Source organism: Callithrix jacchus, chromosome 7 (assembly GCF_049354715.1).
Source record: "Callithrix jacchus isolate 240 chromosome 7, calJac240_pri, whole genome shotgun sequence".
Classification (NCBI taxonomy): Eukaryota; Metazoa; Chordata; class Mammalia; order Primates; family Cebidae; genus Callithrix; species Callithrix jacchus.
In genome coordinates, this window is record NC_133508.1 from 61309861 (window position 1) to 61337500 (window position 27640).

Genomic DNA, 27640 nt, shown 5'->3' on the forward strand with positions numbered 1-27640 from the left:
GAGAAGAAAATCATCAGAAAACATACAGTTGCTGTTTTCAAGAGCAAAAAGCTCCGCTGCTTAAAAACAGATTGGCTTCAGCAGGATGTTTACCAACCTACAGCCGACCGCTATCGCCACCTATTGGTGGGAGGTAACATTGATGTGCTGATACCAGCTACCCTAACTGCTCTGTTCCAGCCCTGGATGTTTGACCCTTTCATGCACAATGATTAAAGGTGCATTTTTTCTTTTTTCTTTTCTTTTTTTTTTTTTTTTTTTGATACAGGGTCTCACTCTGTCTCCCAGGCTGTAGTACAGTAGTGTGACCTTGGCTCACTGCAGCCTCCACATCTTGGGCTCAAGCGATCCTCCAGCCTCAGCCTCCCAAGTAACTGGGACTACAGGTGCATACCACCATGCCAGGCTAATTTTTGTATTTTTGTAGAGAAGAGGTTTCACCATGTCCAGGCTGGTCTTCAACTCCTGGGCTCAAGCAATCCATCCACCTCAACCTCCCAAAATGCTGGGATTATAGGCATAAACCACCACCACAAAAGTGCTTTTAATCCTGAAAGGCTTTCACTTAGAAGAGGTAGCAGATTTACCTTTGTGGGAAGATAATTAGCACTGATAAGTAAAAATTACAAGGTGCCAATATGAAGGTCAATTTTCTTTTTCTTTTATCTTTTATTTTTATTATTATTTTTAGAAGTTTAGAAGTAGAGGTTTGATAGGCAAAAGAAAGAGAAAAAAAAACAAAGGAAAACAGCTCTGTCTTTGGTGAGAAAGAGAGGACTTCTGAGAGGAAAATACCCAATTTTCTTTTTATTTTAATTTAATTTTTTGAGATGGTGTCTTGCTCTGTCACCCAGGCTGAAGTGCAGTGGCTCAATCACAGCTCACTGCAGCCTCAAACTCCTGGGCTCAAGCGAATCTCCCACTTCAGCCGCCTGAGTAGCTTCAATTTCAGGTTCACGTCACCACACTTGGCCTGAAGTTCAATTTGCTGACAATTAAAACATCCCAATATCTCCAGGAGCTGCTTGGGAGTAGTGAGCCGCTTGTCTGTGGAGGAGATCAAGTCCTGCTGAATCTCCCATCTCTCCGGGGATTGGGAAAAATCAATCCCAATGTTGTGGGGGATCAAGGGCTTTCGTGGGTTACCTGCTCTGAGGGGCAGGTGGTCATTTGAGGAGAGGTCTGCCAGGCTTGGCAGTATCTTTATTGTCTTATCCAGGGAGGAACTTATAAGCCAGGCCAAAGAGAGAAGGGGTACCCCTAGGGCAGAGCTTCAGGGGAGATATTTTGGACGGGGGAGAACTGACAGCATTTATCTTCCAGATTCAGCTCTTACACTTGATCAAGAGGTAGTCAGACAGCAATGGATCTGTGAGTGGTTATGACCCTCCATCACTTCCCAAACTGAACTCCCACACAGGCCATTTGTAAACAACCCAAGAAAACAATAGTCCCTTGTAGATTCCATAAATGTGATTGAGGCTCTGCTGAAGAGGAAGGCTCAGAGTGTGGCCAAGGGCAGGAGAAGTTGGGTAGAAGTCAGGGTCAGGGTCAGGGGCCTGGGGCAAGGGCCTTTGCTCTGTCTGCTGCACCCTAGCCTGTATGGAATTTTTCATCAAAGCCCCACATTGATTTGGGCCCTGGATGCTAGGCTACCTATGCCTTGTGCATTTGCTAGGAGGGTTTTTGAAGAAGGGGCTATGAAACCAGACAGACCCTGGCTTGAATCCTGGCATGGTTTTCATATTAGCCTTGTGAAGTTAAGGCAGTTTCTTCTTTGCTCCAAGCCTCAGTTTCCTCATCTGTAGAGGACAAAGTGCCTGTGCCCTCCTTACTGGATTGAAATGAGGATTAAATGAGATCTCAAACATAAAGCACAAAGTGCAGTGCCTGACGCATACTGCATTATTATTGTTATTAAATTAACCTCTGCCAGTGAAAACTGGCCTCCCTTTCCCTGTCCTCTCCCTGTTTTCTGGGCCATGGCCCCTGCTCATAGGCATGTTTGATACTGAAGGGCCCTGCTGGCCCTCACTTGGTTAACAGCAGTTGCTGGGGCCCCACACATAAAAACACCCACATCCTTGGCCATGGCTGTTCTACCACCCTCCCTCCCACCTTCTCTGATGCGGCAGGAACAGAGATGCAATTGACAGCCCTCGCTCCCTGAGGAGGCAAGATACGCTCTGAGATTCCTCACTGTTCTCTGAGAGAGAAGAGCAACTGGGCCCATCCAAAAGAGTCTGCACCTGGAACTCGGTACCCAGGAGGTCACTCCTGCAGGACCTGTGGAGGAGCCTGCGCCCTGGTGGCCTTAGGTGGCTGCATTACTGGTCAGTGTGTGTATGTGTGTGCATGCATGTATTCCTGCAGTCATTGGTCATAGACCCCACTAGAGTATGTCAGAGACAGGGTGGCACAGTAGGAAGGGTGCAGGCGTTGCCGTTCGCAACACCCAGGTTCACACACCAGTTCTGTCGCTTCGGGGCTCTGTGAGCATGGAGAGTTCACTTTATGTTTTTATTTTATTTTATTTTTAGACAGAGTCTCACTTTGTTGCCCAGGCTGGTGTGCAATTGCATGATCTCAGCTCACTGGTTTTTATTTTTATTCTTATTTTGAGACAGAGTCTTGTTCTGTCACCCAGGATGGAGCTCAATGGTGCAGTCTCGGCTGACTGCAACCTCTGCCTCCTGGGTTGAAGCAATTCTGCCTCAGCTTCCCTGGAGAGTAGCTGGGATTACAGGTGCCTGCCATCACTCCCGGCTAATTTTCCATGTTGGCCAGGCTGGCATCAAACTCCTGACCTCAAATGATCCACCTGCCTCAGCCTCCCAAAGTGTTGGGATTACAGGTGTGAGCCACTGCACCCAGCCAAAGTTAGCTTTATATTATCAAGTCTTGGGGTCTTCATTTGAGAGAAGGGGAAAGGAAAACTTATCTTACATGGCATGTTGCTAGTTAAATCAGGGCATGGACAGAAAATATCTGGCACAAGGTCTTGGCGTGTGCCAAACACTCAGATGGTGGCTTCTGTCAATTTGTGCTTGTTGGTTTCACAGCGAATATGTCCGTGGGTTTGGGTTTGCCAATGATTGTTCCATGTCTCTCTCACTAAGCAAACCTTGATCAGCAGCCATCTATTTTCATCTCCTTTCTGTTTTTAAAAGAAATTGTAAGAAAGCTTCACTTTTGTCTGGGCGTGGTGGCTCACCCCTGTAATCCCAGCACTTTGGGAGGCAAGGCGGGGAGATCACCTGAGGTCAGGAGCTCGAGACCAGCCCGACCAACATGGAGAAACCCCGTCCCTACAAAAATACAAATTAGCCAGATGTGGTGGTGCATGCCTGTAAACCCAGCTACTCGGGAGGCTGGAGGCAGGAGAATCACTTGAACCCAGGAGGCAGAGTTTGCAGTGAGCCAAGATCATGCTACTGCACTCCAGCCTGGGCAACAAGAGCAACACTTTGTCTCTAAATAAATAAATCAATAAATAGAAAGTCTCACTTTCTTTTGGTGAGTTTTCTTAGCTTGATATTGGGAGGGCTAGAAGGAGAAGGTTTAGGGAAATGCATCCTGATACCCTTCATGTGCTGAGATGGGGCAGGCATATCCCCTTGAGAGTAGAGGTGGGCAGTGCTGGGTGGGGAAGGCTTTCATTCTGAATCCTCATATTTGTCTGTCCTTTTAAAATGTTATTTTATTTATTTAGTTTTAGATACAGGGTCTTGCTCTGTCACCCAGCTGGAGTGCAATGGTGCCATCCTGGCTTACTGCAGCCTCAAACTCCTGGATTCAAGTGATCCTTCCTCCTTAGCCTCCCAGATAGAGAGGAGACCACCACCAGGCACAGACCACCACCAGACCAGCTAATTTGTGCTTGTTTTTATAGAAAGAATGTCTCCAAGTTTTCAGCTCCAGATTCCCCTGTCTCTAATTTAGTTCAGCAAATATTTACAAATACTCACTATAATAATTAGAGCTACAATTTAGTGAGCACTTTAAAACACTTTCTAGGGAGGGAGGGGTAAGGGCATAAAAAAATTAAAACAAAAATAAAAATCACTTTCCATACCTCACCTCTCACGCTCAGCTCCCTTAGAGAAAGGGAAAGGCAGCTCGTCTTACAGAGGAGCAGATGAAGCCGGGGGAAATCCAGTCACTCACTCCAGCCCTTGCACTGGCAAAGGAGAAAAGACCCAGACACTTTATCTGAGGAAGGTAGAAGGATATGAGAAGGAACGAGAAATAGTCTCTATCCTCAAGGGCCTGGCAATGAGCATGCAGCATTAATGGCAGACAAAGCAATGGACACATGCCTCGGTGGTGTTTCTTTGCAGGGCGCTGCTGTGGGAGGGTAGGGGACAGCATTGCTATTTCTGTCTGAGTGGGAGTCTTCCTGGAGGGTGACTAGGGATTGGGCTGTGTCTTTTTGCTGAGACAGAGTCTCGCTCTGTCACCCAGGCTGAAGTGCAGTGGCGCGATCTTGGCTCACCACAACCTCCACCTCCTGGGTTCAAGTATTTCTCCTGCCTCAACCTCCCAAGTAGCTGGGACTACAGGCGTACACTACCATGAGCGGCTAGTTTTTTATTTTTAGTAGAGATGTGGTTTCACCATGATGGCCAGGGTGGTCTGGAACTTCTGACCTCAGGTAATCTGCCCACCTTAGCTTCCCAAAGTTCTAGGATTACAGGCATGAGTCACCGTGCCTGGCCTGGGCTGTGTCTTGAAGACTGTGCTCTTTTTCTTGGGGAGCAATAGTGCATAGCCAGCCTGAGCCTGTTTCAGGTGTTGGGAGACAGAAAGCCCAGGCAGGGAGACAGAGTGGCAGGAGTGGGGAGGTCAGGCAGAGCCACACAGGGTTCCTGGTGGGAGCCTGAGTCTGAGAGTCTGGAGGGTCTGGTCTTTTGAAGGAGGGGTAGACAAGAGCTAGGGAGAGTTAGGCAGGGCCCTGGATTAAGGGAGCTCAGAGAAGGCAGATGCAGAGCCCACGCTATAGATGAACAGGGCCAGGCCACAGAGGCCATTCTGACCCTGTGAAGCCCCCAGGGCAGGCCACTGCCACCAGAGCCCTGAGTCAGGCTACAGATACCTTGACCCTAGTTTGTATGTTTCAAGTGTGCTTCCATCAGAGCTGGGAGGGCAGGGAAGCAGCAGCTCATAGATAAGGACTCTCTGGAGAGACCCTGGGTGGAGACTGGGGAGGCCAGTGCCTGGGGCAGCCAGCCCAGAGGCAGTAAAGACCAAGTATGATGGGGGAAGATGGGGTGCCCTGTTGTCACAGTAGTTTGGCAGAGGGTGGTGTGAGTAGCTGAGAGGCTGGAAACAAAGGGTGGAACCAGCTGGTGAAGGACTTTCACTACCAGATATTGAAGGGTCAGCAGAAGAAATGATTGTTTTTTTGAGCCCCAGAATCATATGATCAAATCTATAGTCTGTTGTGCTCACTAGAACATGAGCTTCCCAAGGCAAGGAGTTTATCTTGTATTCCCTGTGTGTTCCTAGCATCAGTCACTTAGCAGGTGCCAGGTTGATATTTAATAGACGTGTTTCATAGATATGTACAGCCACAACATACACAATGTTTATGGATATGTATGTTATGTAGTAAACATTTTAAAACTTTGATGAGAATACACACTAATGGTCAAGGGAGTGGTTACTTTGGGGAAGGGAGGAAATGGGACTGAGATAGACTACAAAAGGTATTTCAGCTATGTCTGACTTTTTTCTTTTTCTTTTTTTTTTTATTTATTATTTTTTTTTGGGGGGGGAGGAAGGCAGGAAGGAAGGAAATAAGGACGGTAGGGAGGAAGGAAGGGATGAAGGAAGGAAGGAAGGGAGGAAGCGGGAGGGAGGGAGGGAGGGAAGGGAAGAAAGGAAATCAAGCAATGAAAGAGACATTGCCGACCTGGATCTAGAGGTTTACAAGTTGATTTCTTTTTTTTTGAGAGAAGGAAAGAAAAAAAAAATAAGTAAAGGAGAGGAAGAAAGAGGAAGAGAAAGAGGGAGAGTAAATGGAAATATTGCTTTATTTTGAAAAAAATTGGGTATTAATAATGGCCAATGTTTCATTTAAACTAATGGGGTGGGTGTGATGTGGTATTGACAAGAATGTATATTTTGTGTATTTGAAGTGGAGAGCTCTATAAATATTAAGTTTACTTGTTCTGGATCTGAGTTTGAGTTCTTGATATCCTTATTAATTTTCTGTCTCATTGAATCTAAGTCTCCTATCTGGGTGTTAGGATCGTTAGCTCTTGTTGTTGCATTGATCCTTTTACCACTATATCTTTGTTGCTTTAAAATCTATTTTATCCAATACAAGAATTGCAACTCCTGCTTTTTATTTATTTATTATTTATTTTTGCTCTCCATTTGGTTGGTAAATCTTTCTCCATCCCTTTGTTTTGAGTCTTTGTGTATCCTTGCATGTGAAACAGGTCTGGATGTAACATGCCGTTGGGTTTTGGCTGTGTCTTTTGATTGGGAATTCAGTCAATTTAAATTTAGGGTTACTGCCATTTGATGTTGACTGGCTGTTTTATCCATTTGTTGGTGTAAATTCTTCTTTATGTTGGTGCTCTTTACTTTTTGGTGTATTTTTAGAAAGGCTAATACTGGTTGTTTCTTTCTGTGTGTAATGCTTCTTTCAGAAGCTCTTGTAAAGCAGGCCTGGTAGTAATAAAATCTCTGAGTTCTTGCTTGTTCATAAAAGATTTTATTTTTCCTTCAGTTGTGAAGCTTAGTTTGGCTGGATATGAAATTCTGGGCTGAAGGGTCTGTTCTTTGAGGATGTTGAATATTGGCCCCCACTCTCTTCTGGCCTGTAGAGTTTCTGCCGAGAGATCTGCTGTAAGTCTGATAGGCTTGCCTTTGTGGGTAATCTGACCTTTCTCTCTGGCTGCCCTTAGTATCCTCTCCTTCGTTTCAACCCTGGTGAATCTAACGATTATGTGCCTTGGGGTTGCTCTTCTTGAGGAATATCTTTGTGGTGTTCTCTGTATTACCTGGGGTTGAATGTTGACCTGCTTTGCTAGTTTAGGAAAATTTTCCTGTATAATATCCTGAAGGGTATTTTCCAGCTTGGATTCATTCTCTCCGTCGCATTCAGGTACACCTATCAAACGTAAATTTGGTCTTTTCACATAGTCCCACATTTCTTGGAGACTTTGCTCATTCCTTTTTATCCTTTTTTCTCCAATCTTTTCTTCACGTTTTATTTCATAAAGTTGGACTTTGATCTCTGATATCCCTTCTTCTGCTTGAACAATTTGAGTGTTTAAACCTGTGCATACTTCTCAGAGTTCCTGTATTGTATTCTTCAGTTCCATTAATTCACTCATACTCCTCTCTAAGTTGTCTATTCTCAATAGGATTTCATCAAACCTTTTTTCAAAGTTCCTAGTTTCTTTACGTTGGGCTACAACGTGTTCTTTTAACTCACCGAAGTTTGTTATTATCCATTCCTTGAAGAGTGATTCTGTCATCAGGATGCGCTCGTTCTCCATCAAGCCTTGTTCCATTGTTGATGTGGAACTGTGATCATCTTTAGAGGGAGAGGCGTTCTGATTTTGAGTGTTCTCAGCTTTTTTACGCTGGTTTCTTCCCGTCATTGTAAATTTATCCTCCTGCCGTCTTTGAATTTACCAACTTTCAGATTAGGTCTCTTGAGTGGACGTCCAGGTTGTTAGTTCCCGGGGCCAGAGCTGTGGCGTTAAAACTGATGGTGCTTTTCTGCCCAGGATTCTCCTGTCGGGCTTCCTTCTTGTTTCCATAGTAGGCGACTCTGCCTTCCCGGGGCTCCAAACCTCAATCAGAAGGGGAACCGGTCTCGTTTACTCTGCGCCGAGCGCTGCCGTGCCGAGGTGCCGGTGGAACCGCTGCGCCGACCACGAGAGTCGCGCTGGCGACTCGTGTGTTTCCTCTACTGGGGGATCTTCTGCTCCCTGAGCAACCAGACTTTGTCTGAAAGTGTGGCTTCCTCTAGTTCTCCGCGCCTTCCCTGAGAGCTGCAATCCCGGGATGTTAGCGATCGGCCATCTTGGATCGTTCCCCACTTTTTTTCTTATAAAGAAGAACTGGGACCAGTACAGTGGCCCACGCCTGTAATCCCAGCACTTTGGGAGGCCGAGGCGGGTGGATCACTTGAGGTCAGGAGTTTGAGACCAGCCTGGTCAACATTGTAAAACCCTGTCTCTATTAAAATATAAACTAGCTGGATGTGGTGATGGGCACTTGTAATCCCATTATTCAGGAGGATCACTTGAACCCAGCAGGCAGAGGTTTCAGTGAGCTGAGATTGCACCACTGCACTCCAGCTTGGGTTACAGAGTGAGACTTTTCAAAAAAAAAAAGAGGGGGAAGAGGAGGAAGAAGAAGAAAACAACTTGGTTGGGCTTGGTGGATCATGCTTATAATCCCAGCACTTTGGGAGACCGAGGTGGGAAGATCGCTTTGCGTCTAGGAGTCTGAGACCAGCCTGGGCAACATAGTGACACCTAGCCTCTACAAAAAAAGTATTTTTAGGCTGGGCACGGTGGCTCATGCCTGTAATCCCTGCATTTTGGGAGGCTGAGATGGGTAGATCACCTGAGGTCAGGACATCGAGACCAGCCTGCAATATGGTAAAATCCCATCTCTACTAAAAATACAAAAATTAGCCAGGCATGGTGGTGGGCGCCTGTAATCCCAGCTACTTGGGAGTGAGGCAAGAAAATCACTTGAACCTGTGAGGTGGAGGTTTCAGTGAGCAGAGGTGGTGTCACTCTATTCCAGCCTGGGCGACAGAGTGAGATTCTGTATTAAAAAACAAAAAGTTTTTAAAATTACCCGGGCATGGTGGTGAATGCCTGTAGTCCCAGCTACTCTGGAGGCTGATGTGGAAGGATTACTTGAACCTGGGAGGTTGAGGCTGCAGTGAACTATGATCACATCCCTGCACTCCAGCCTGGGCAACAGAGTGAACTCTGTCAGAAAGAAAGAAAGAGAGAGAATGAAAAAGGAGAAAGAAATGAACGAAAAGAGAGAGAAAGATAAAGAGAGAAAGAAAAAGAGAGAGAGAAGAAAGAAAGAAAGAAGAAAGCGAGCAAGCAGGAAGGAAGGAAAGGTGGGCTGAAGAAAACATGACTGTAAATGTGTTAAATCTGAGTGGTCAGGCTGGGCACAGTGGCTCACATCTGTAATCACAGCACTTTGGAAGGCTGAGGCGGGCAGATCATGAGGTCAGGAGTTCAAGACCAGCCTGGCAAACATAGTGAAACCCCATCTCTACTAGAAATAAAAAAAAAATTAGCCGGGCGTGGTGGTGTGCTCCTGTAATCCCAGCTACTCAGGAGGCTGAGGCAGGAGAATCTCTTGAACCCAGAAGGTGGAGGTTGCAGTGAGCGGAGATCATGCCAGTGCACTCCAGCCTGGGCGACACAGCAAGACTCCATTTAAAAAAAAAAATCTGAGTGGTCAGTATGTGGACTTCTATAATATTCATCTTCATAACAAAAAAACCATTTCTTACTTTTAAAAAGAAAATAAATTTATACACCATTTTTTTTAATGTCCAGAATACCTCTCTCTCCAGTAGATGGTGTATTGAAGCCTATGGCTTCTTAAGATTACAGACAGGCCTAGGTAATTCTCTTGACGTAGACTCTTTGTGGGCTTCCAAATTGTCGGCAGCTGGAGCAAAAGTGCCACTCTGAAATAATGAGGCCAAACGTGGTTTGCTTCCCTCTTTTCTTGACCCCTATAGTTCAGAGTGATTATTTATTTAGAGACAGAGTCACTCTGTCGCCCAGGCTGGAGTGCAGTGGTGCAATCTCTGCACACTGTAACCTCCACCTCCTGGGTTCAAGCAATCCTCCTGCCTCAGCCTCCCGAGTAGCTGGGATTATAGGCACCCACCACCTCTCCTGGCTAATTTTTGTATTTTTAGCAGAGATGGGGTTTCACCATGTTGACCAGGCTGGTCTCAAACTCCTGACCTCATGCAATATGCCCACCTCAGCCTCCCGAAGTGCTGAGATAACAGGTGTGAGCCACCAGGCTGGCCCAGAACAACTATTTTCGTGCAATGGTTCTTGGTGGAGGATCTCAACCCTTCTTTCCATGGGTGACATCATATTTAGTGTAACTTCTGGTTCACTCCTCAGATGGAACATTGTAGCCTTGTGCATTTTGATTCTTAGTGGCCTCAGGGAAAAAAAATACATCATACACTAGAGAGTATTTGAGTTCAAGCTCCACCTCCTCCTACTTGTATGAATGGTTGAATCACTCAAACACTCTGAGTCCCAGCATCTCAATAGGAGGGCGTAGATGACAGCCACTTCTCCGTGACTGAGAGGATTAAGTGAGAAGATATGGTGTGTGAAGGCCCCTGAGACAGAGCCTGGTACATGGTAGATTCCCAAACTGCATTAACTCTTCCGATTGAGCCCTTGCTCTCTTTCCCCTTACACGCAACCATGCCCATTCTTCAAGGCCTATTCAACCATATCTCTTCCATGAAATTGTTCCTCACAGCCCAATGGCTCATGTCACTGACTGCTTGATAATTGTAGTTCAAAATTAGCCAGGTATGGTGGCACACGCCTGTAGACCCAGCTACTCAGGAAGCTGAGGTGGGAAGATCACCTGAGCTCAGGGTGGTCGAGGCTGCATAGAGCCGTGGTTGCACCTAGCACTCTAGCCTGGGTGACAGAACAAGACCTTGTCTCAAAAAAAATTTTTTAAACATAGTCAATTTTTCGTCTGTTCATTTATTTATTTTTGCATCCTCAGATAATAAAGCCTTTGAAAGTAGGAACACCAGTTCAAGTGTCATTGCAGCATGGAGGAAAGCTCACTAGAGTGGGAGGTTGACATCTTGGGTTAAATTCTATTGGGTAGCCAGGGCACGGTGGCTCACGCCTGTAATCCCAGCACTTTGGGAGGCCAAGGTGGATGGATCAGGAGGTCTGGAGTTCAACACCAGCCTGGTCAATCCGGTGAAACCTCATCTCTACTAAAAACACAAAAATTTGTCTGGGTGCGGTGGCTCTCACCTATAATCCCAGCACTTTAGGAGGCCGAAACAGGTGGATCACGAGGTCAGGAGTTCGAGACCAGCCTAACCAACATGGTGAAACACTGTCTCTACTAAAAACACAAAAATTAGCCGGGCATGGTGGCTGGCATGCGTAATCCCAGCTACTCAGGAGGCTAAGGCAGAAGAATTGCTTGAACCCTGGAGGCAGAGGCTGCAGTGAGCAGAGTCTGCACCACTGCACTCAGGCTGGGCAAGAAAGAGTGAAACTCTGTCTCAAAAAAAAAGAAAAATATCTATTGGGTAAACTTGGGACTCCAGATAGCTTTGGGGACTTTGGTTTCACCAGTAAAATGGCAACAGTAACTCACCTCACATAGTTTCAAGAGATTGATCTAGATATTTGAAGGAGTTGAAAACATATTGTTGAATAAATTTAAACCGCTTTGAAAAACAAAGTTCCTTACAAATGTCAGGTATTATGATTAAATCCCCCCCAGTATCTAATCATAAGTTTTGTGCTTACTTGCTGTCAAGAGAAACTGCATGCTTGAATATTCCACAGTCATCCAGATAAAGACCAACAGAGGCATCAAGTAGCAATAATACGGATTTATCTAATTTTAAACAAAATTTCTTCTTTTTTCTCATCAGGATCGAGATGACCACAGCCACTCCTCTGGGGGATACCACCTTCTTCTCATTGAACATGACCACAAGGGGAGAAGACTTCCTGTATAAGAGTAAGGTCAACTTAGCTTGGAGGCTGGGGGAGGGATGGCAGGACCAGTGTTGTGGTCATGGTGCAGAGGTTAAGAGTGTGGGCTTTGGAGGTGGTGTGCCTGGGTCTCAGGCCCAGTTCTGCCACCTGCCAACTGTATAGCCCTGAGCACATGACTTTACTGCTCTGTGCCTCCACTTCCTCATCTCTACAATGGGGATATTAATGAAGTTATCACATAAGGCAGTTGTGATGACTGAAGGGGATAATCCAGATAGACAGTTTAGCACAGCCTCTGGTACATACTAAGTACCTAATGATGATGATAATGATTGTTAATTACTGATGGTTGGGTGTGGTAGCTCACATCTGTAATCCCAGGACTTTGGGAGGCTGAGGCAGGTGGATCACTTGAGGTCAGGAGTTTGACCAGCTTGACCAACATGGTGAAATCTCATCTCTACTAAAAATACAATGTGTTAAAACTTGAGTGCTGAATGAAGAGAACTCTCGAACAGGCTTTGTGTGAGCAACATGGCTGTTTATTCACCTGGGTGCGGGAGGGCTGAGTCCAAAAAAAGAGTCAGCAAAGGGTGGTGGGATAGGAGTTGGTTTTATAGGCTTGAGCAGTTTTTTTTTTTTAAAAGCAGGGAGGGGGTCGTAGGTTTGCAAGCTGGGAGGGGTTCGTAGGGTCTGGAGTCACGAGGCTGAGCAAGGTCGGTTACAAAGTCCAATTGCCTTATCAATGGGGCAGGAATAAGAAATGATAGAGAATGTCTCAAAGTTAATTAGGTGCCACAGGGGTTAATCATTTCTTCCTCTTTTCATGGTCTTCTAGTTACTTCAGATTTTCCAGGAATTCATCTGGAGTGTCTATGCAGGTCACAGAGGTTAAGATGGCATCCATGGCACCATCAGTCAGCCTAAAAGACCTCACACAAAGATTATGGGCATGGTGATGTGCACCTGTAGTCCCAGTTACTCAGAAGGCTGAGGCAGGAGAATCACTTGAATCTAGAAAGCAGAGGTTGCAGTGAGCCAAGATTGTGCCACTGCACTCCAGCCTGGGCAACAGAGTGAGACTCCAAAACAAACAAACAAATATTACTAGTACTACAATTGCTGTTATTTGTGTTAAAAAGTCTGGGGTCTAGAGGGCACTGAAATTTGGATCTCATAAAATGGCTGTAAATGGTTCACCTTAAAATGTAGCTAATGCCTGGGTGTGGTGGCTCATGCCTGTGATCCCAACAATTTGGGAGGCCAAGGCAGGCAGACTCCTTGAGCTTGGGAGTTCATGGTAAACATGAACTGGGCAACATGGTGAAACCCCATGTCTACAACAAATACCAAAATTAGCCAGGCATGGCGGTGTTACACCTGGAGTCCCAGCCACATGAAGAGTGCTGAGGCAGGAGGATCTCTTGCACTTGGGAGGTGGAGGCTGCAGTGAGCCAAGATTGCACCACTGCATTCCAGCCTGGGTAACAGAGCGAGACCTTGTCTCCAAACAAACAAATAAAAATCCAAAGTAGCTATTTTCATACCATTTCTGCAAGGCAAAAAACATTCCATCAGTTGATGAAGGAGTAAATGAATGTAGGTGAGTTCTGGGGAGGCATTTGCCATGAACAAGTGGTCCCTGGAAGGAAACATTCAGGATGACTCTTCAGAAAATCAATTGATTGTATAAGGAGAAGTTTGGGTGCATGTCAGCCACTTCAGCTGGCTAAGCAGATGCCTCCGGGCATGGGAAAGACTTCCCCACACACAGGGCGGGTGTTCCACAGTGATGAATAGCTTCAGGCTGTGGTTCTGGCAGGTGGCTGGATGAATGGCAGGATATGTCTCTTCCGTGAAGACTCAGAAGGGTCGCTCCCAGGATGGGGTCCTATGGGTATTCTGCTCCTTGCTGGGTGGGCAGACCTACAGAGGCCACCTACAGAGGCCTAGGGAGCTGTGTCTCCAAACAATTCTGAGGGAAACGCAGGGTAGAGAGAATCACTAACAGGAAGATGAGAATCATTCTGTTTTATTGAACTGAAGTGGTTATTGGCTGGGCTCAATGGCTCATGCCCTGTAATCCCAGCACTTTGGAAGGCCAAAGTGGGCAGATTACCTGAGGTTGGGAGTTTGAGACCGGCCAGCATGGTAAAACCCCTTCTCCACTAAAAATGCAAAAACTAACCAGGCGTGGTGATGCACACCTGTAATCTCAGCTACTTGGGAGGCTGAGACAGGAGAATTGCTTGAACCTGGGAAGTGGAGTAAGCCAAGATTGCACCACTGCACTCCAGTCTGGGTGACAGAGAGAGGAAAGAGAAATAGAGAGAGAGAGAAAGAAAGAAAGAGAGGGAGGGAGGGAGAGGAAGGAAGAAAGAAAGAGAAGGAGGGAGGGAGAGGGAGGAAGGTAGGAAGGGAGGGAAGGAGGGAGGGATGGAGGGAAGAAGGGAGGGAGGGAAAGGGGAATGAAAAGAAAAGAAAACAGTGGTTCTCAGCTAGGCGATTCTGCCTTCCTAGATAGGATTACCAGATTTAACAAATTAAAATACAGAATGCCTGGTTTAATTTGAATTTAAGATGAACAATGAATACTTAGTTTGTATCATGCAGTATTTGAGATGTACTTATACTAAAATGTTCTCCATTGTTTGTCAGAAATTCTGATTTTATCTGGCAGCCCTACCACCAGGGACTGTCTGGCATTGTCTGGAGATACCCTGGTTGTCACAGTTTGGTGGGGTGGAGGGAGCTCGGGGGGATTGCACCTGGCATCTGGTAGGCAGAGGCAAGAGAGAAGGTGAAGCGTCCTGCAATGCACAGGACAGCCTCCTTGGCAAGGAATTAGCTGGCTGAGGTTGAAAAACCTGGAACTAAAGTCTCCCCAAGAAGACAAAAAAGCTAAGTTGCCCATGATGGATTTCCTGCCCTCTGTTTTCTCCCTTCCAGCATTTCTTCCTATGAATATTTGCACATTGTTGTTTGCTTTATAAAGGCATTACTTACATTCAAAATGTGCACAAATCACAAGTGCACAGCTGGGTAAATTGCCACAAAGTGAACATACCTGTGCAACCAACCCCCATCTCAAAAACAGAGCCAGCACCAGTATCCCAGAGGTCCTGGTGCCCCTTCTAATCACCATCCTCCACCCGCCCACGAGACCTGCTATTCTGACTTCTACTACCATAGATTAGTTCTGCTTGGTTTTGAGCTTTATGTAAATGGCTCATAGATAGACCATATGCACTCCTTTGTACCTGGCTTCTTTTGTTCTACATTATACTTGTATGCACATATTTTAATGGTTGTAACATACGGTATATAAATACATATTGGGTGGATGTATTTAATCTCTTTTCTTCTTTTCCTTTTTGAGACAGAGTCTCCCTCTGTCGCCCAGGCTGTAGTGCAATGAAACCATCTCGGCTCACTGCCTCCCTGCACCTCTGCTTCCCAGGCTCAAGCGATTGTCATGCCCCAGCCTCCTGAGTAGCTGGAATTACAGGCATGTACCACCATGGCCAGCTAATTTTTGTATTTTTAGTAGAGATGGGGTTTTGCCATGTTGGCCAGGCTGGTCTTGAACTTCTGACCTCAGGTGATCTGCCTGCCTCAGCCTCCCAAAGTGCTGGGATTACAGGCATGAGCCACTGCACCCAACCTGTTTTCTATACATAACATCATCAAAAGCATTCCCAGGTTACCATAGTCTTCATAATCATCATTTAAATTATTTTTTAGACAGGAGTGGTGGCTCATACCTGTGATTCCAACACTTTGGGAGACTAAGGCAGAGAGATTGCTTGAGTCCAAGAGTTTGAGACCAACCTAGGCAACATAGCAGGATCCTGTCTTTACAAAAATTGTTTTAAACATTAGCTTGCATAGGGCATGTATCTGTGGTCCCATCTACTCAGGTGGCTGAAAATGGAAGATCACTTGAGCTTGGGAGTTCAAGGCTGTAATGAGCAATGATGGTGCCACTGCACTCCAGCCTGGGGGCAGAGCAAGACCCCATCTCTAATAAACAAATAAATAAATAACAGTATAATATTTTATTCTATAGGTTACTATACCTTATTTAACCATTCTCATATTTAGAATATAAATATTGTCCTAATAAACATCTTGATTCACTCAACTTTTTCTGTATTTAGAATTATTCCCTTAAGATAAATTCTCCAGAATCAAATAGATTGCTTTAAAGTATAAACATGCTTATGGTTCTTGATTTTTTTCTTTTCCTCTGAGACAAAGTTTTGCTCTTGTCACCCAGGCTGGAGTGCAATGGTATGATCTTGGCTCACTACCACCTCTGCCTCCCGGGTTCAAGCAATTCTCTTGCCTCAACCTCCTGAGTAGCTGGAATTACAGGAGGCTGCCACCATGCCCAGCTAAATTTTGTATTTTTAGTAGAGATGGGATTTCACCATGTTGGGCAGGCTGGTCTCAAACCTCAGGTGATCCGCCTGCCTTGGCCTCCCAGAGTGCTGGGATTACAGGCATGAGCCACCGCACCCAGAGGTTCTTGATATTTTCAATATCAATTCTGACAAGGATATTGATCTTGAAACTAAGATTGGAGGCCAGGCGTGGTGGCCTCCAGCCTGGCCAACATGGTGAAACCCTGTCTCTATTTAAAAAAAACTAAAATTAGCCTGGCATAGTGGCAGACACCTGTAATCCTAGCTACTTGGGAGGCTGAGGCAGGAGAATCGATTGAACCCAGGAGGCGGAAGATGCAGTGAGCCGAGATTGCACCATTGCACTCCAGCCTGGGCAATAAGAGCAAAACTCCCTCTCAAAAAAAAAAAAAAAACCTAAACTAAAATTGGAATATGACATTGGAACTGGGAACTAATATTGAAATTAGAGTCTAAGACATTAAGCAATAAGGACATCATCACACCCTTGTTTTTAATGGTGAAAAACTGTAAACAGCATAAGTATTCTCAACAGAAAATTGGTGAACAGATTCTGGCACATCCAAACAGTGGAGTACTATGCAGCCATGGAAAGTCATGAAGAAAAATATATAATTCAACAGAAGGATGATTATGATATTGTTATAAAACAGTATATGAGGCTGGGCGCAGTGGCTCATACCTGTAATCCTAGCACTTTGGGAGGCTGAGGTAGGCAAATCATGAGGTCAAGAGCTCAAGACCAGCCTGATCAACATAGTGAAACCCCATCTCTACTAAAAATATAAAAATTAGCCAGGCATGGTGGCGCAGGCCTGTAGTCCCAGCTACTCTGGAGGCTGAGGCAGAATTACTTGAACCTAGGAGGTGGAGGTTACAGTGAGCCAAGCTTACACCACTGCACTCCAGCAGAGTGACAGAGCGAGACTCCATCTCAAAAAAAAAAAAAGAGTATATGAAACATGGTTCTATTTTTACTAAGTGAATATTTTTCCATACTTAGGAATATTTCCTTTAGGATCAATATTCAAACATATAATTATTAAATTATTTTAAAACTATGATAGATATATTTTTTTTTAATGTATAGAAATAAAGTCTTCTTATCTTGCCCAGGCTGATCTGGAATTCCTGGGCTCAACTGATCCTCACCCCCAGCCTTACAAAGTTCTGGGATTACAGATGTGAGCCACTGCACCTAGCCAGATATTTATTTATGTATTTATTTTTATTTTTTGAGACAGGGTCTTGCTCTGTCACCCAGGCTGGAGTGCAGTGGCACAATTTTGGCTCATTGCAGCCTCAACCTCCCAGGCTCAAAAGATCCTTCCTCCTCAGCCTCCCAAGTGGCTGGGACTACAGGTGCATGCCAGCACACCTGGCTAATTTTTTATTTTTTATTTCTAGAAACAGGATCTTGCTATGTTGCCCAGGCTGGTCTCGAACTCCCAGGCTTAAGCGAGCCTCCCACCTCATCCTCTCAAAGTACTGGGATTGCAGGCATGAGCCATTGGGCCTGGCTGATAGATATTTACTGTGCATCAACACGATCATGTTGGTGATTGTAGGTATGTAGATAATCAGTTGTTGGGCCAATGAGTTCTTCAACTTCCCCCTCTTTTTTGCACCTATTTATATTTTCAAAATTATTATCTATAAAAATCACATGCTACTTTTGCATTACCAAAAAGAAGGGAGGGTATTTTGCTTATTTATTTCCCAGAAGCTGGAGGCTGTGTTTTGGTAGATGATGTGCTGAGGATGGGGTCCTTCAAGCCCAGCTCAGGGGTGCACAGCCACTCCAGATGTGACTGTCCTGGGGTCAACTGGGAGTGTCCCAGGACATTATCCTCTCTTCTGCTTCCCTTTACCCAATGAGGATGTCAGGTGCCACAGCAGGGCGCCCTCCCGGTTTGCGTTCAGTTTGCACATTCACTATCTGCTCCTCTCCTCTCCGTAGGTTCTGGAGCCATTGTTGCTGGTGTTGTGGTGGTCGTCATCATCATCTTCACTGTGGTTCTGATCCTGCTGAAGATGTACAACAGGTACGCATGCCCTGGGCTTTGGAACTGCCTGGACCCTTCAGCAACATTAGAATAAACGGGAGCTGATATGTGGGTGGCCGTCGTGTGCCTGGTAGTATCCCTGAGCCTTTAGTAAATGTTCTATCCCTTGGGGGTCCTTTTTGAAGTCTGTTCTGTGGAAGGAATTTCAAAGTGACTATTTTTGTACTCGGAGAAACATTTTTTAAATATAATAATGTTACAAGAACAGAAAATCAAACACTGCATGTTGTCACTCATAGGTGGGTGTTGAACAATGAGAACACATGGACACAGGGAGGGGAGCATCACACACTGGGGTCTGTTGTGGGGAAATAGGGGAGGGACAGCAGGGGGTGGGGAGTTGGAGAGAGATAGCATGGGGAGAAATCCCCAATATAGGTGATGGGGAGGAAGGCAGCAAATCACACTGTCACATGTGTGTACCTATGCAACAATCTTGCATGTTCTTCACATGCACCCCAAAACCTAAAATGCAATAAAAAATAAATAAATATAATAATGTTAATGACAGTGCTAATTGTCTTGAGCACCGTGGTAAACATTTGTGTGTAATTTATAGCTCATAGAGGAATGTTCAGGCCTCTTCTCTCAGAGACCCCTCTGCTAGGTTGTATGAGCTGGCCACATAAGTATTTGAAGTGATAAATACTGGAAGCATGTACCCTGACTCTGCTTTCTGCAAACATATAAGGGAAAATAAAAGAATATAATTTGATCATATAAAAAATAAATGTTATATGTTATCACCTTATGTGTAATTACTGTCAGTCACAACCTTGATAGAAGGTAATTTTTTTCAGGGAAGGAATCAAAATTAAAAGACTATAAATTCAACATATCATAGAAGACCTAGAAGCCATTTCTTTAAAAAGATATGACCGGGTGTGGTAGTGTGAGTCTGTAATCCCAGCTATTCAGGAGACTGAGGCAGGAGGATGGCTTGAGTCTAGGAGTTTGAGTCCAGCCTGGGCAACATAGCAAGACCCCGTCTATAAAAATATATTTATATATATATGTAAATGTATATATGACGTGCACTGATTAATAAGGAAAGCTGGTTGCAATATATTGTCAAAATTTACAAAACAATATATACATTGTAATCATGATCATACACGTTACACATAGGTTACCCATACACTTACCCAAGGAAGAGTAACACAGCAAGGTCTTCACCACTGGTGTGTCTGCATGATGGCATTGTTAGTTTTTGCTGGGAGGGGGATGTTCCTGATTTTTGAGGAACAATAAATACGCGTTGTTTTCATAAAAATATGATTATTATTTATAAAGGTAGCTGCCAGGTGTGGTGGCTGTGCCCGTAACCCCACTAGTCAGAAGTCTGAGGCTGGAGGATCACTTGAGGCCCAGAGTTTGCGACCAGCCTGGGCAACATAACAAGACCCAGTCTCTGAAAAAAACAGTTTTTAAAATAAAGGTAGCTAGGCCAGGCACGGCGGATCACACCTATAATCCCGGCACTTTGGGAGGCTGAGGCGGGTGGATTATGAGGTCAGGATTTTGTGACCAGCCTAGCCAACACCCGTCTCTACTAAAAATACAAAAAATTAGCGGGGTGTGGTGGTGGGCTCCTGTAATCCCAGCTACTTGGGAGGCTGAGGCAGGAGAATTGCTTGAACCTGGGAGGCAGAGGTTGCAGTGAGCTGGGATCACACCACTGTACTCTAGCCTGGGTGACAGGGCGAGACTCTATCTCAATCAATAAAGTAAAGGTAGCTAACATATGTTGATCTCATACCAAATGCCAGGCACGGTTCGAAGCTCCTTACATGTGTTAACTCATTTAATCCCCACAACAAACTCACAAGGTGGGTACTAGTATTATCCGCAGTTTTATAGGTATAGAAACAGACACAGAAAGATTAAGTCACATGCCCAAAGTTGCTCAGCCCTAATTAGCACAGTTGGGATTCAAACCTAGTTCATTTGGTTTCAAAGAAAATACTCCCACAATTACACATAATAATAATAACATTAAAATTTTATTTAAAAAAAATCTTCAGGGCATTACAACTTTGGTCTATTCTCAAACTAGGAAGTGGTGTCAAACTCCCATGTCTAGCCTTTATTCATCTCTACTGTTGCTGGCACTCCTAACCTCTTTTTTAGGTTGTAATCTGAATGGAGAATCCACTAACCCACCCCGTTTGTACTGATGCCTAGGCTGGGAATTGAAAGACCTGGGTTCAGTAATCTTTGGTTTGTCAAAATCAAGGAAGTTATTTAACCTCCTCCTGCCTGTATGTTGTCGTGTTTAAAATGAAGAGTCTCAAAGCTTGATAACTGCATTATGGATACACTGGAGAATGTCTTTGTTCTTAGGAGCATTTAGGAGTAAAGTGGCATGATGCCTGCAACTTACAAATGGTTTATTATTTTTTTGTTTTTTTTTAAGATGGAGTTTCACCATATGGGTCAAACTGATTGATCTTGAACTCCTGACCTCAGGTGATCTGCCCACCTCAGCCTCCCAAAGTGCTGGGATTACAGCTTTGAGTACCACTGTGCCCAGCTCAATGGTTCATGATTTTTAAAAACTGTGTGTGTTGGCCAGGTGCTATGGCTCACACTTGTAATCCCAGCACTTTGGGAGACCAAGGTGAGCAGATTACAAGGTCCAGAGTTCAACACCAGCCTGGCCAACACAGTAAAACCCTGTTTCTACTAAAAATATAAAAATTAGCCAGGCGTGGTGCTGGGCACCTGTAATCCCAGCTACTAAGGAGGCTGAAGCAGGAGAATTGCTTGAACCTGGGAGGCAGAGGTTGCAGTGAGCCGAGATCACGCCACTGCATTCCAGCCTGGGTGACACAGCTAGGCTCCATCTCAAAGAAAAAACAAAAACAAAAACAAACTGTGTGCTTAAAAATTTAGAAAGAAGGGGGAACTAGCTACGCCATGTCCTACCAAGAGGTGCACCAGCAGTGGGGCCGCGCGGCTGCACCTGGAGTATAGCCCCGGCAGGGCGAGGTGGTGGTGTCCTTCCGGCCCACTGTATGCATATACTTGGGGAAGTACATGGACTAAAAGACACAGTTCAGGACTTGCTTCTGGAGTTGTTCCGTTTACACAGCGAGCAAGACCGGAGGTGCAGTCCAAGCAAGTGCCGTTGGGAACTTTGTAGGATAACGAAGAATTCATAACGAGTGCGAGTCAGAAGAATAAAAGGTAGGAGGTGACCTGTGACTGTCAAGTGGAGCTGGGACATGAGGCCTTGCCAAGTGGCTTGGGCCTCTCATGGAATCGCAAAAGGATTTTGACATGGAGCCTCCCAAGAGGGAATACTCAGAGAACAAATGATCCTCAACCAACTGATGCAAATGGTGACTATACTCACCAAACTTTGAAAGATACACAGCATCCCTTCCACCTTTGAGTCCCTGGTGCCAGCCTCAATGCCAGTGAAGACAATTAAGCCTCACTTTTTGATGGGGCATAGCAAGGTCATTTTGCAGAAGAACATGCAGGACGGGAGATACCCTTGCAATTATTTTTGGAAAATACAATCTGGGACACAAGGCATCCCTGCTGGGATCTGTTCAAATTCCTGATGCACAGAATCCACGAGCATAATCAAATGGTTGTTGTTTTCCAGCACTGAGTTCTGGGGTAGTTTGTCATGCAGCAATAGATGACCAGAAGAGTAGCCTCTGAGATAACTGCTGCTACAAGGTTTATTGCTGCCGCAGGCAACACTCAAAAGCTGACTGCCATAGCCCAGCTGAAGCTCTCACAGCTTGGATTCAATGAAATGAGATCCTGGATGCGCTAACTTTGGGAAATGAAAAGCAGACTTTATTTGAATGTCACAGAAGCCAAAGTCATGGGAGAAAAACAGATGGTTCTAAACAACTTGGAGGTTTCTTTGTTCAGAGTCCCAAACACCTCCAAGGGGCTCTTTGTTGTGCTATTTTTTGAAACAGCTACTTACCTGGCTACCTTATATATGGAGAGAGATCAAGTAAGGCCTTTGCACATGTTGATCCTGATCTTTGTTCTAAAGCTCTCGCTTTATTTTTCAATAGGAACTTGTGGAAGATAATTTGTAAAATTTCCATGATGTTTTTAGAAAGAGTTATAAAATGTGTTCCCACTTGCTCTTTTTCTTTCTTTTTTTGAGATGGAGTCTTGGTTTGTTGCCCAGGCTGGAGTGCAATGGTGCGACCTTGGCTCACTGCAACCTCTGCCTCTTGGATTCAAGAGATTCTTCCTGCCTTAGCCTCCCGAGTAGCTGGGTTTACAGGTGCCCACCACCGCACCTGGCTTATTTTTATATTTTTAACAGAGACATGTTTTTGCCTTGTTGGCCAGGCTGATCTTAAACTTCTGACTTCAGGTGATCCACCCACCTCAGCCACCTATGGCTATGTTGAGGCTGGTCTCAAACTCCTGACCTCAGGTGATCTTCCCCCTTCCCAAAGTGCTGGGCTTACCAGCGTGATCCACCATGCCTGGCGACCCTACTTGTTCTTTTTCCTTGTATTTTTTCAGTATGGGAAGATCAAGATCTTTAAAAGCATGTATTAAAATGTACATTCTAACTAGTTTCTTCACAGTCTAGCTCAGCACCCCTTGCCATACAAACTGAACATCATTCTCTAAAACTCAACAAGAAGCCAACTAATTATAACTTGATGTTGCATATAGCCACTCAAGAGCAAAAGAAAATATATGTATGAGTTGATATGTATATGTATATATACACACACATATATATATGAAAGTGATAGATATATGCGTATATATACTAATATATTGATATGTATGCCCACATATATTAGCATATACATATACACATATATATAATTTCTCCTTGGACTTTTCTTTCCTATTTTAAATGTGAAGTTCTGGTTTATTCCTCTGAATAAAAATTGTACACTTTGTTATTTAGTAAAAAGAAAAAATAGAGAAAGAAAAAGTAAGAGAAAGAAAAACAAGAAAGCAGGTTAGGCAAATTGGGCCATTTTATGCTGCTATAACAGAATATCTGAGACTGGGTAATTTATACAGAAAAGAGATTTATTTCTTGCAGTTCTGGAGGCAGGGAAATCTAAGATATTGAGGGACCAGAATCTGGCCAGGGCCTTTTGCTCTGTCATCCCACGTAGAAGGGCAAAGAGAAAGCCAGAGAGAGCAAGAGATCAAATTCACATCCTGTGAAGTCCTTTTATAATTGGCCCTTCTGTAATTTGTGTTAATGGATTCCTGAGGATGGTGTCCTCATGACATAAACACCTTCCCTTAGGCCCCACCTTTAAATACTGTTGAATTAGGGATTAAGTTCCCAATGCAGGCTTTTGAGGGCTGCATTCTAATCATAACAAAGGTATTAGAATATTAATTGTACTATCAGTGCAACTTTCCTGAAGATTTCACATTTTTAACAAAGAATTATAAGGCCAGGTGCAGTGGCTCACACCTGTAATCCCATCACCCCAGAAGGCGAAGGTGGGTGGATTGCTTGAATCCAGGAGTTTGAGACCAGCCTGGGCAACATAGTGAAACCCCATCTCTACTAAAAATACAAAAAATTAGCCAGGCATGGGGGTGTACACCTGTAGTCCCAGCTACTTGGGAGGCTGAGGTGGAAGAATCACCTGATCCTGGGATGTTGAGGCTGTAGTGAGCTGAGATTGCATCACTGTACTTCAGCCTGGGCAACCAGAGTGAGACCCTGTCTCAAAAAATAAATAAATAAATTATATATGTGTGTGTATATATGTATATATCCTTATATACATATATATATATAAAATATGTCAGCAAGATGAAAGATCGTGAAGACCCAAGAATTCATAATTGTTGGCCAGGCATAGTGGCACACACCTGCAATCCTGACACTTTGGAAGGCCAAGGCTGGAGGATCACTTGAGGCCAGGAGTTCAAGACCAGCCTGGCCAACGTGGTGAAACTCCATCTACACTAAAAATACAAAAACTTGGCTGGGCATGGTGGCTCATGCTTGTAATCCCAGCACTTTGGGAGGCCGAAGTGGTCAGGAGTTCGAGGTGGTCACCTGAGGTCAAGAGTTCGAGACCAGCATGACCCACATAGTTAAACCCCGTCTCTACTAAAAAATACAAAAATTAGCCAGGCGTGGTGGTGGGCACCTGTGATCCCAGCTACTCTGGAGGCTGAGGCATAAGAGTTGCTTGAACCTGGGAGGCAGAAGTTGCAGTGAGGTGAGATCACACCACTGCACTCCAGCCTGAGTGACAGAGCGAGACTCTGCCTCAAAAAAAGAAAAATAATAAATAATTAGTAATTGTTCTTTATTGAATTTTACAGCATATTAAATGAAGCCAAGATATATATTTTAAGTACATTCTCTTTTCAACTATGTAAAAAGTTCTTAAATATTTCTAGCAATAAACTTGGCAAGCTTAATGAGTGAGGCTGCAAAATGCAATACATGTAATACATGGAAAATGTAATACCACTTTGAACAGGAAAAAATGTAATATCTTTATTTTTATCTTTTATATAGCCACCTCTGACATTTTACTCATTCCTTAATAGAAACAAATAAAATTGGCCAGGTGTGGTGGCTCACGCCTGTAATCCCAACACTTTGGGAGAACAAGGCGGGCAGATCACCTGAGATTGGGAGTTCGAGACCAGCCTGTCCAACATGGAGAAACTCCATCTCTTAAAAAAAAAAAAAGAAAGAAAGAAACAAAATTAAATATCTGGTCTAAGTTAAAAAATTGAAGGGCAGTGGCTCCGCCTGTAATCCCAGTACTTTGGGAGGCCGAGGTGGGCGGATCACGAGGTCAGGAGATTGAAATCATCCTGGCCAAAATGGTGAAACCCCATCTCTACTAAAAATACACAAATTAGCTGGGTGTGGTGGCACATGCCTGTAGTACCAGCTACTCCAGAGGCTGAGGAAGGAAAATTGCTTGAACCTGGGCGTTGGAGGTTGTAGTGAGCTGAGATTGTGCGACAGCACTCCAGCCGGGGTGACAGAGTGAGATTTTGTCTCAAAAAAAAAAAAAAAGTAAAAACTAAAGGGCAGACTAGCTGATTCCTGAGGTCCCTTCCAGTTGTAAAATTATGTGGCAGCAAGTAAGCAATGTGATTTAATGTCTATGTTAATCTATATTAATCTCTTGGCCAGAACTGTAGTCACAGAGCCCATTCCCCACAGCATATCAGGGGAAACACTCACCCATGTGCACGTTATCTCCCTACAGGAAAATGAGGATGAGGCGGGAACTGGAGCCCAAGGGCCCCAAGCCAACCACCCCTTCTGCCATGGGCCCAAACAACAACGGCAGCCAACACCCTGCGACTGTGACCTTCAGCCCTGTTGACGTCCACGTGGAGACTCGGTGACCTCTACCCTGGTGCTATCTCCACCACTGTCCAAAGAGCCTCTCCAGAGTCAAGACCCAGAGGCACACTCTCTGGCAGCTTGACGATGAGTTTCTCCTGGTCAGGTCAACAGAAACATCTTTTACGCAATTTCTGATGCTTCCAGCTATTTTCAACCCCGTCTCCTCTGCCCTACCCCAACTAGGTCTACATCCCCTCTGCCACCCCACCAAAAAGCTCCAGAACATTCTTTTGTCATCTGATGAAGTAGAGCTATATTGGGAATCCATTCATGTGGGCTTGGCTTTCCCCCACACTATAGTTAGACAGATAGACCGACAGGCAGATAGCCTAGGAGCCGGGTGTCAGGGAACACGACTGAGAGTATCACAATATGATCTGTCACGGGGTTCATATCGGAATAAGTGCCGTGTCCACAGCTTCCAGTGCAAAACATCCAATCCCAAAACCAGGCACAGGGGAACTAACTTGGACTGACTAACTCGAAAACCTTGTTAATGTATAACTTGTTCTAGTACTAGATGTCTGCCTGCTGACTAATGATGACTGCTTAGCACATTTTTCCCTCTTGAAGAAAGGTTGCAAGAAGAACTAAATTCTTCTTAAAAGATTTCTGCGGCATTAGTAAAGAGGCAGTGAAGGAACAGGGTGACGCTGCAGAACAGTGGCCTCTAACATAAGGGCTTGTTGCGTTGTCCATGGGCCTGGAATGATCCTGGGGGCTCAGCAGGCTCCTTCTCCCACGCTGGGCTGGGGCAACCCTGACTCTGTCTCAGTTCTTGGCTCCCCTTTATCTGGATTCTCAGCAACCCTGACTGTCCTGTTAACACCTTACCTCCAAGGACCAGTATTTGGAGATTTATTAGATTCCAGCTCTATCAATGTTATCTATGACCTTCCTGGTCCTTCAGAGATTCAAGATGTGTTCAAAGCACCACATTCACAACCCGTTTCTATTCTACGGAGACCTCATCTCTGATTCCTTAGCCTGGAGAACAATCTACCAAAAAGAGAACATCTGGAATTAAGACGTGCTACCATCCACACCCTACTTCCTGGTTGTATGGCTTTGGAAAAATGACTCAACCTCTTTATATTCAGTTTCCATAACACCTGCCGCACTGGGGCACCATAACAAGTGAAGGGCTTAGGAAAATACCTTGATTATAGTGCCTGGAACCTAGAAGATGCTTAATAAATGGGAACCAGGATTCTTTTTTTTTTGGTTTTTTTTTTTTTGAGACAGAATCTTACTCCGTCACCTCGGCTGGAGGGCAGTGGCATGCTCACAGCTCACTGCAGCCTTGAACTCCTCCTGGGTTCAAGGGATTCTCCCTCCTCAGCCTCTGGAGTAGCTGGGACTGCAGGTATGTGTCACCTCACCAGGCTAACTTTTCATTTTTTAATTTTGTAGAGATGGGGTCTTACTGTGTTGCCCAGGCTGGTCTTGAACTCCGGGCCTCAAGTGATTCTTCAGCCTTGGCCTCCCAAAATGCTGGGATTACAGGCTTGGACCACGGTACCCAGCCTAGGAGCTAACATTACTATTATTATTGATTTTTTTTTCAATTGCAAGATAGACATTTCTTCACATTTTAATGATTCTGAAATCAGAACATATCTTGTAATTAATGGGTTAATTAATGTAGTTTTTTACTGCCTCTCAAAAAGTTGTTTTTAATCAGTTGCATATCCTATAATTGACAGCGTCTTGGACACAAGGTAATAAATCTCTATTCTGTTATAGAAAGTGACACACTTGGCATTTAACCTCAAATTTTAGGAGTCTCTCCTTCTTGGGATCAGAAATCCCTTTTGAGGCTGGGTGCGGTGGCTCATGCCTGTACTCCCAGCACTTTGGGAGACTGAGGCAGGCAGATCACTTGAGGTCAAGAGTCTGAGACCAGCCTGGCCAACGTGGCAAAACCCTGTCTCTACCAATAATACAAAAAAAAAAAAAATTGCTGGGCATGATGGTGCGCTCCTGTAATCCCACTACTAGGGAGGCTGAGACATGAGAATCACTTGAACCCAGGAGGCA

At 44.7% G+C, this 27640-nt stretch overlaps 1 protein-coding gene across 2 annotated transcripts in view; it reads left to right on the plus strand.

Annotated features, from left to right (window-relative positions):
* NCMAP (non-compact myelin associated protein) overlaps positions 1–27640 on the plus strand; it is a 57586-nt gene that overhangs the window by 28291 nt on the left and 1655 nt on the right. Inside the window, exons 1-4 of one of the 2 annotated variants that reach the window (XM_017974407.4) lie at positions 2199–2333; positions 11681–11769; positions 18135–18219; positions 25458–27640. The exon at positions 25458–27640 is cut by the window's right edge and continues 1655 nt beyond it. In XM_017974407.4, coding sequence (XP_017829896.1) covers positions 11688–11769; positions 18135–18219; positions 25458–25599 — 309 coding nt within the window. In that variant the 5' untranslated portion in view covers positions 2199–2333; positions 11681–11687 and the 3' untranslated portion in view covers positions 25600–27640. Of the gene's footprint in view, positions 1–2198; positions 2334–11680; positions 11770–18134; positions 18220–25457 lie in introns of those variants that run through there. The other variant, XM_002750429.6, reaches the window with a different exon arrangement.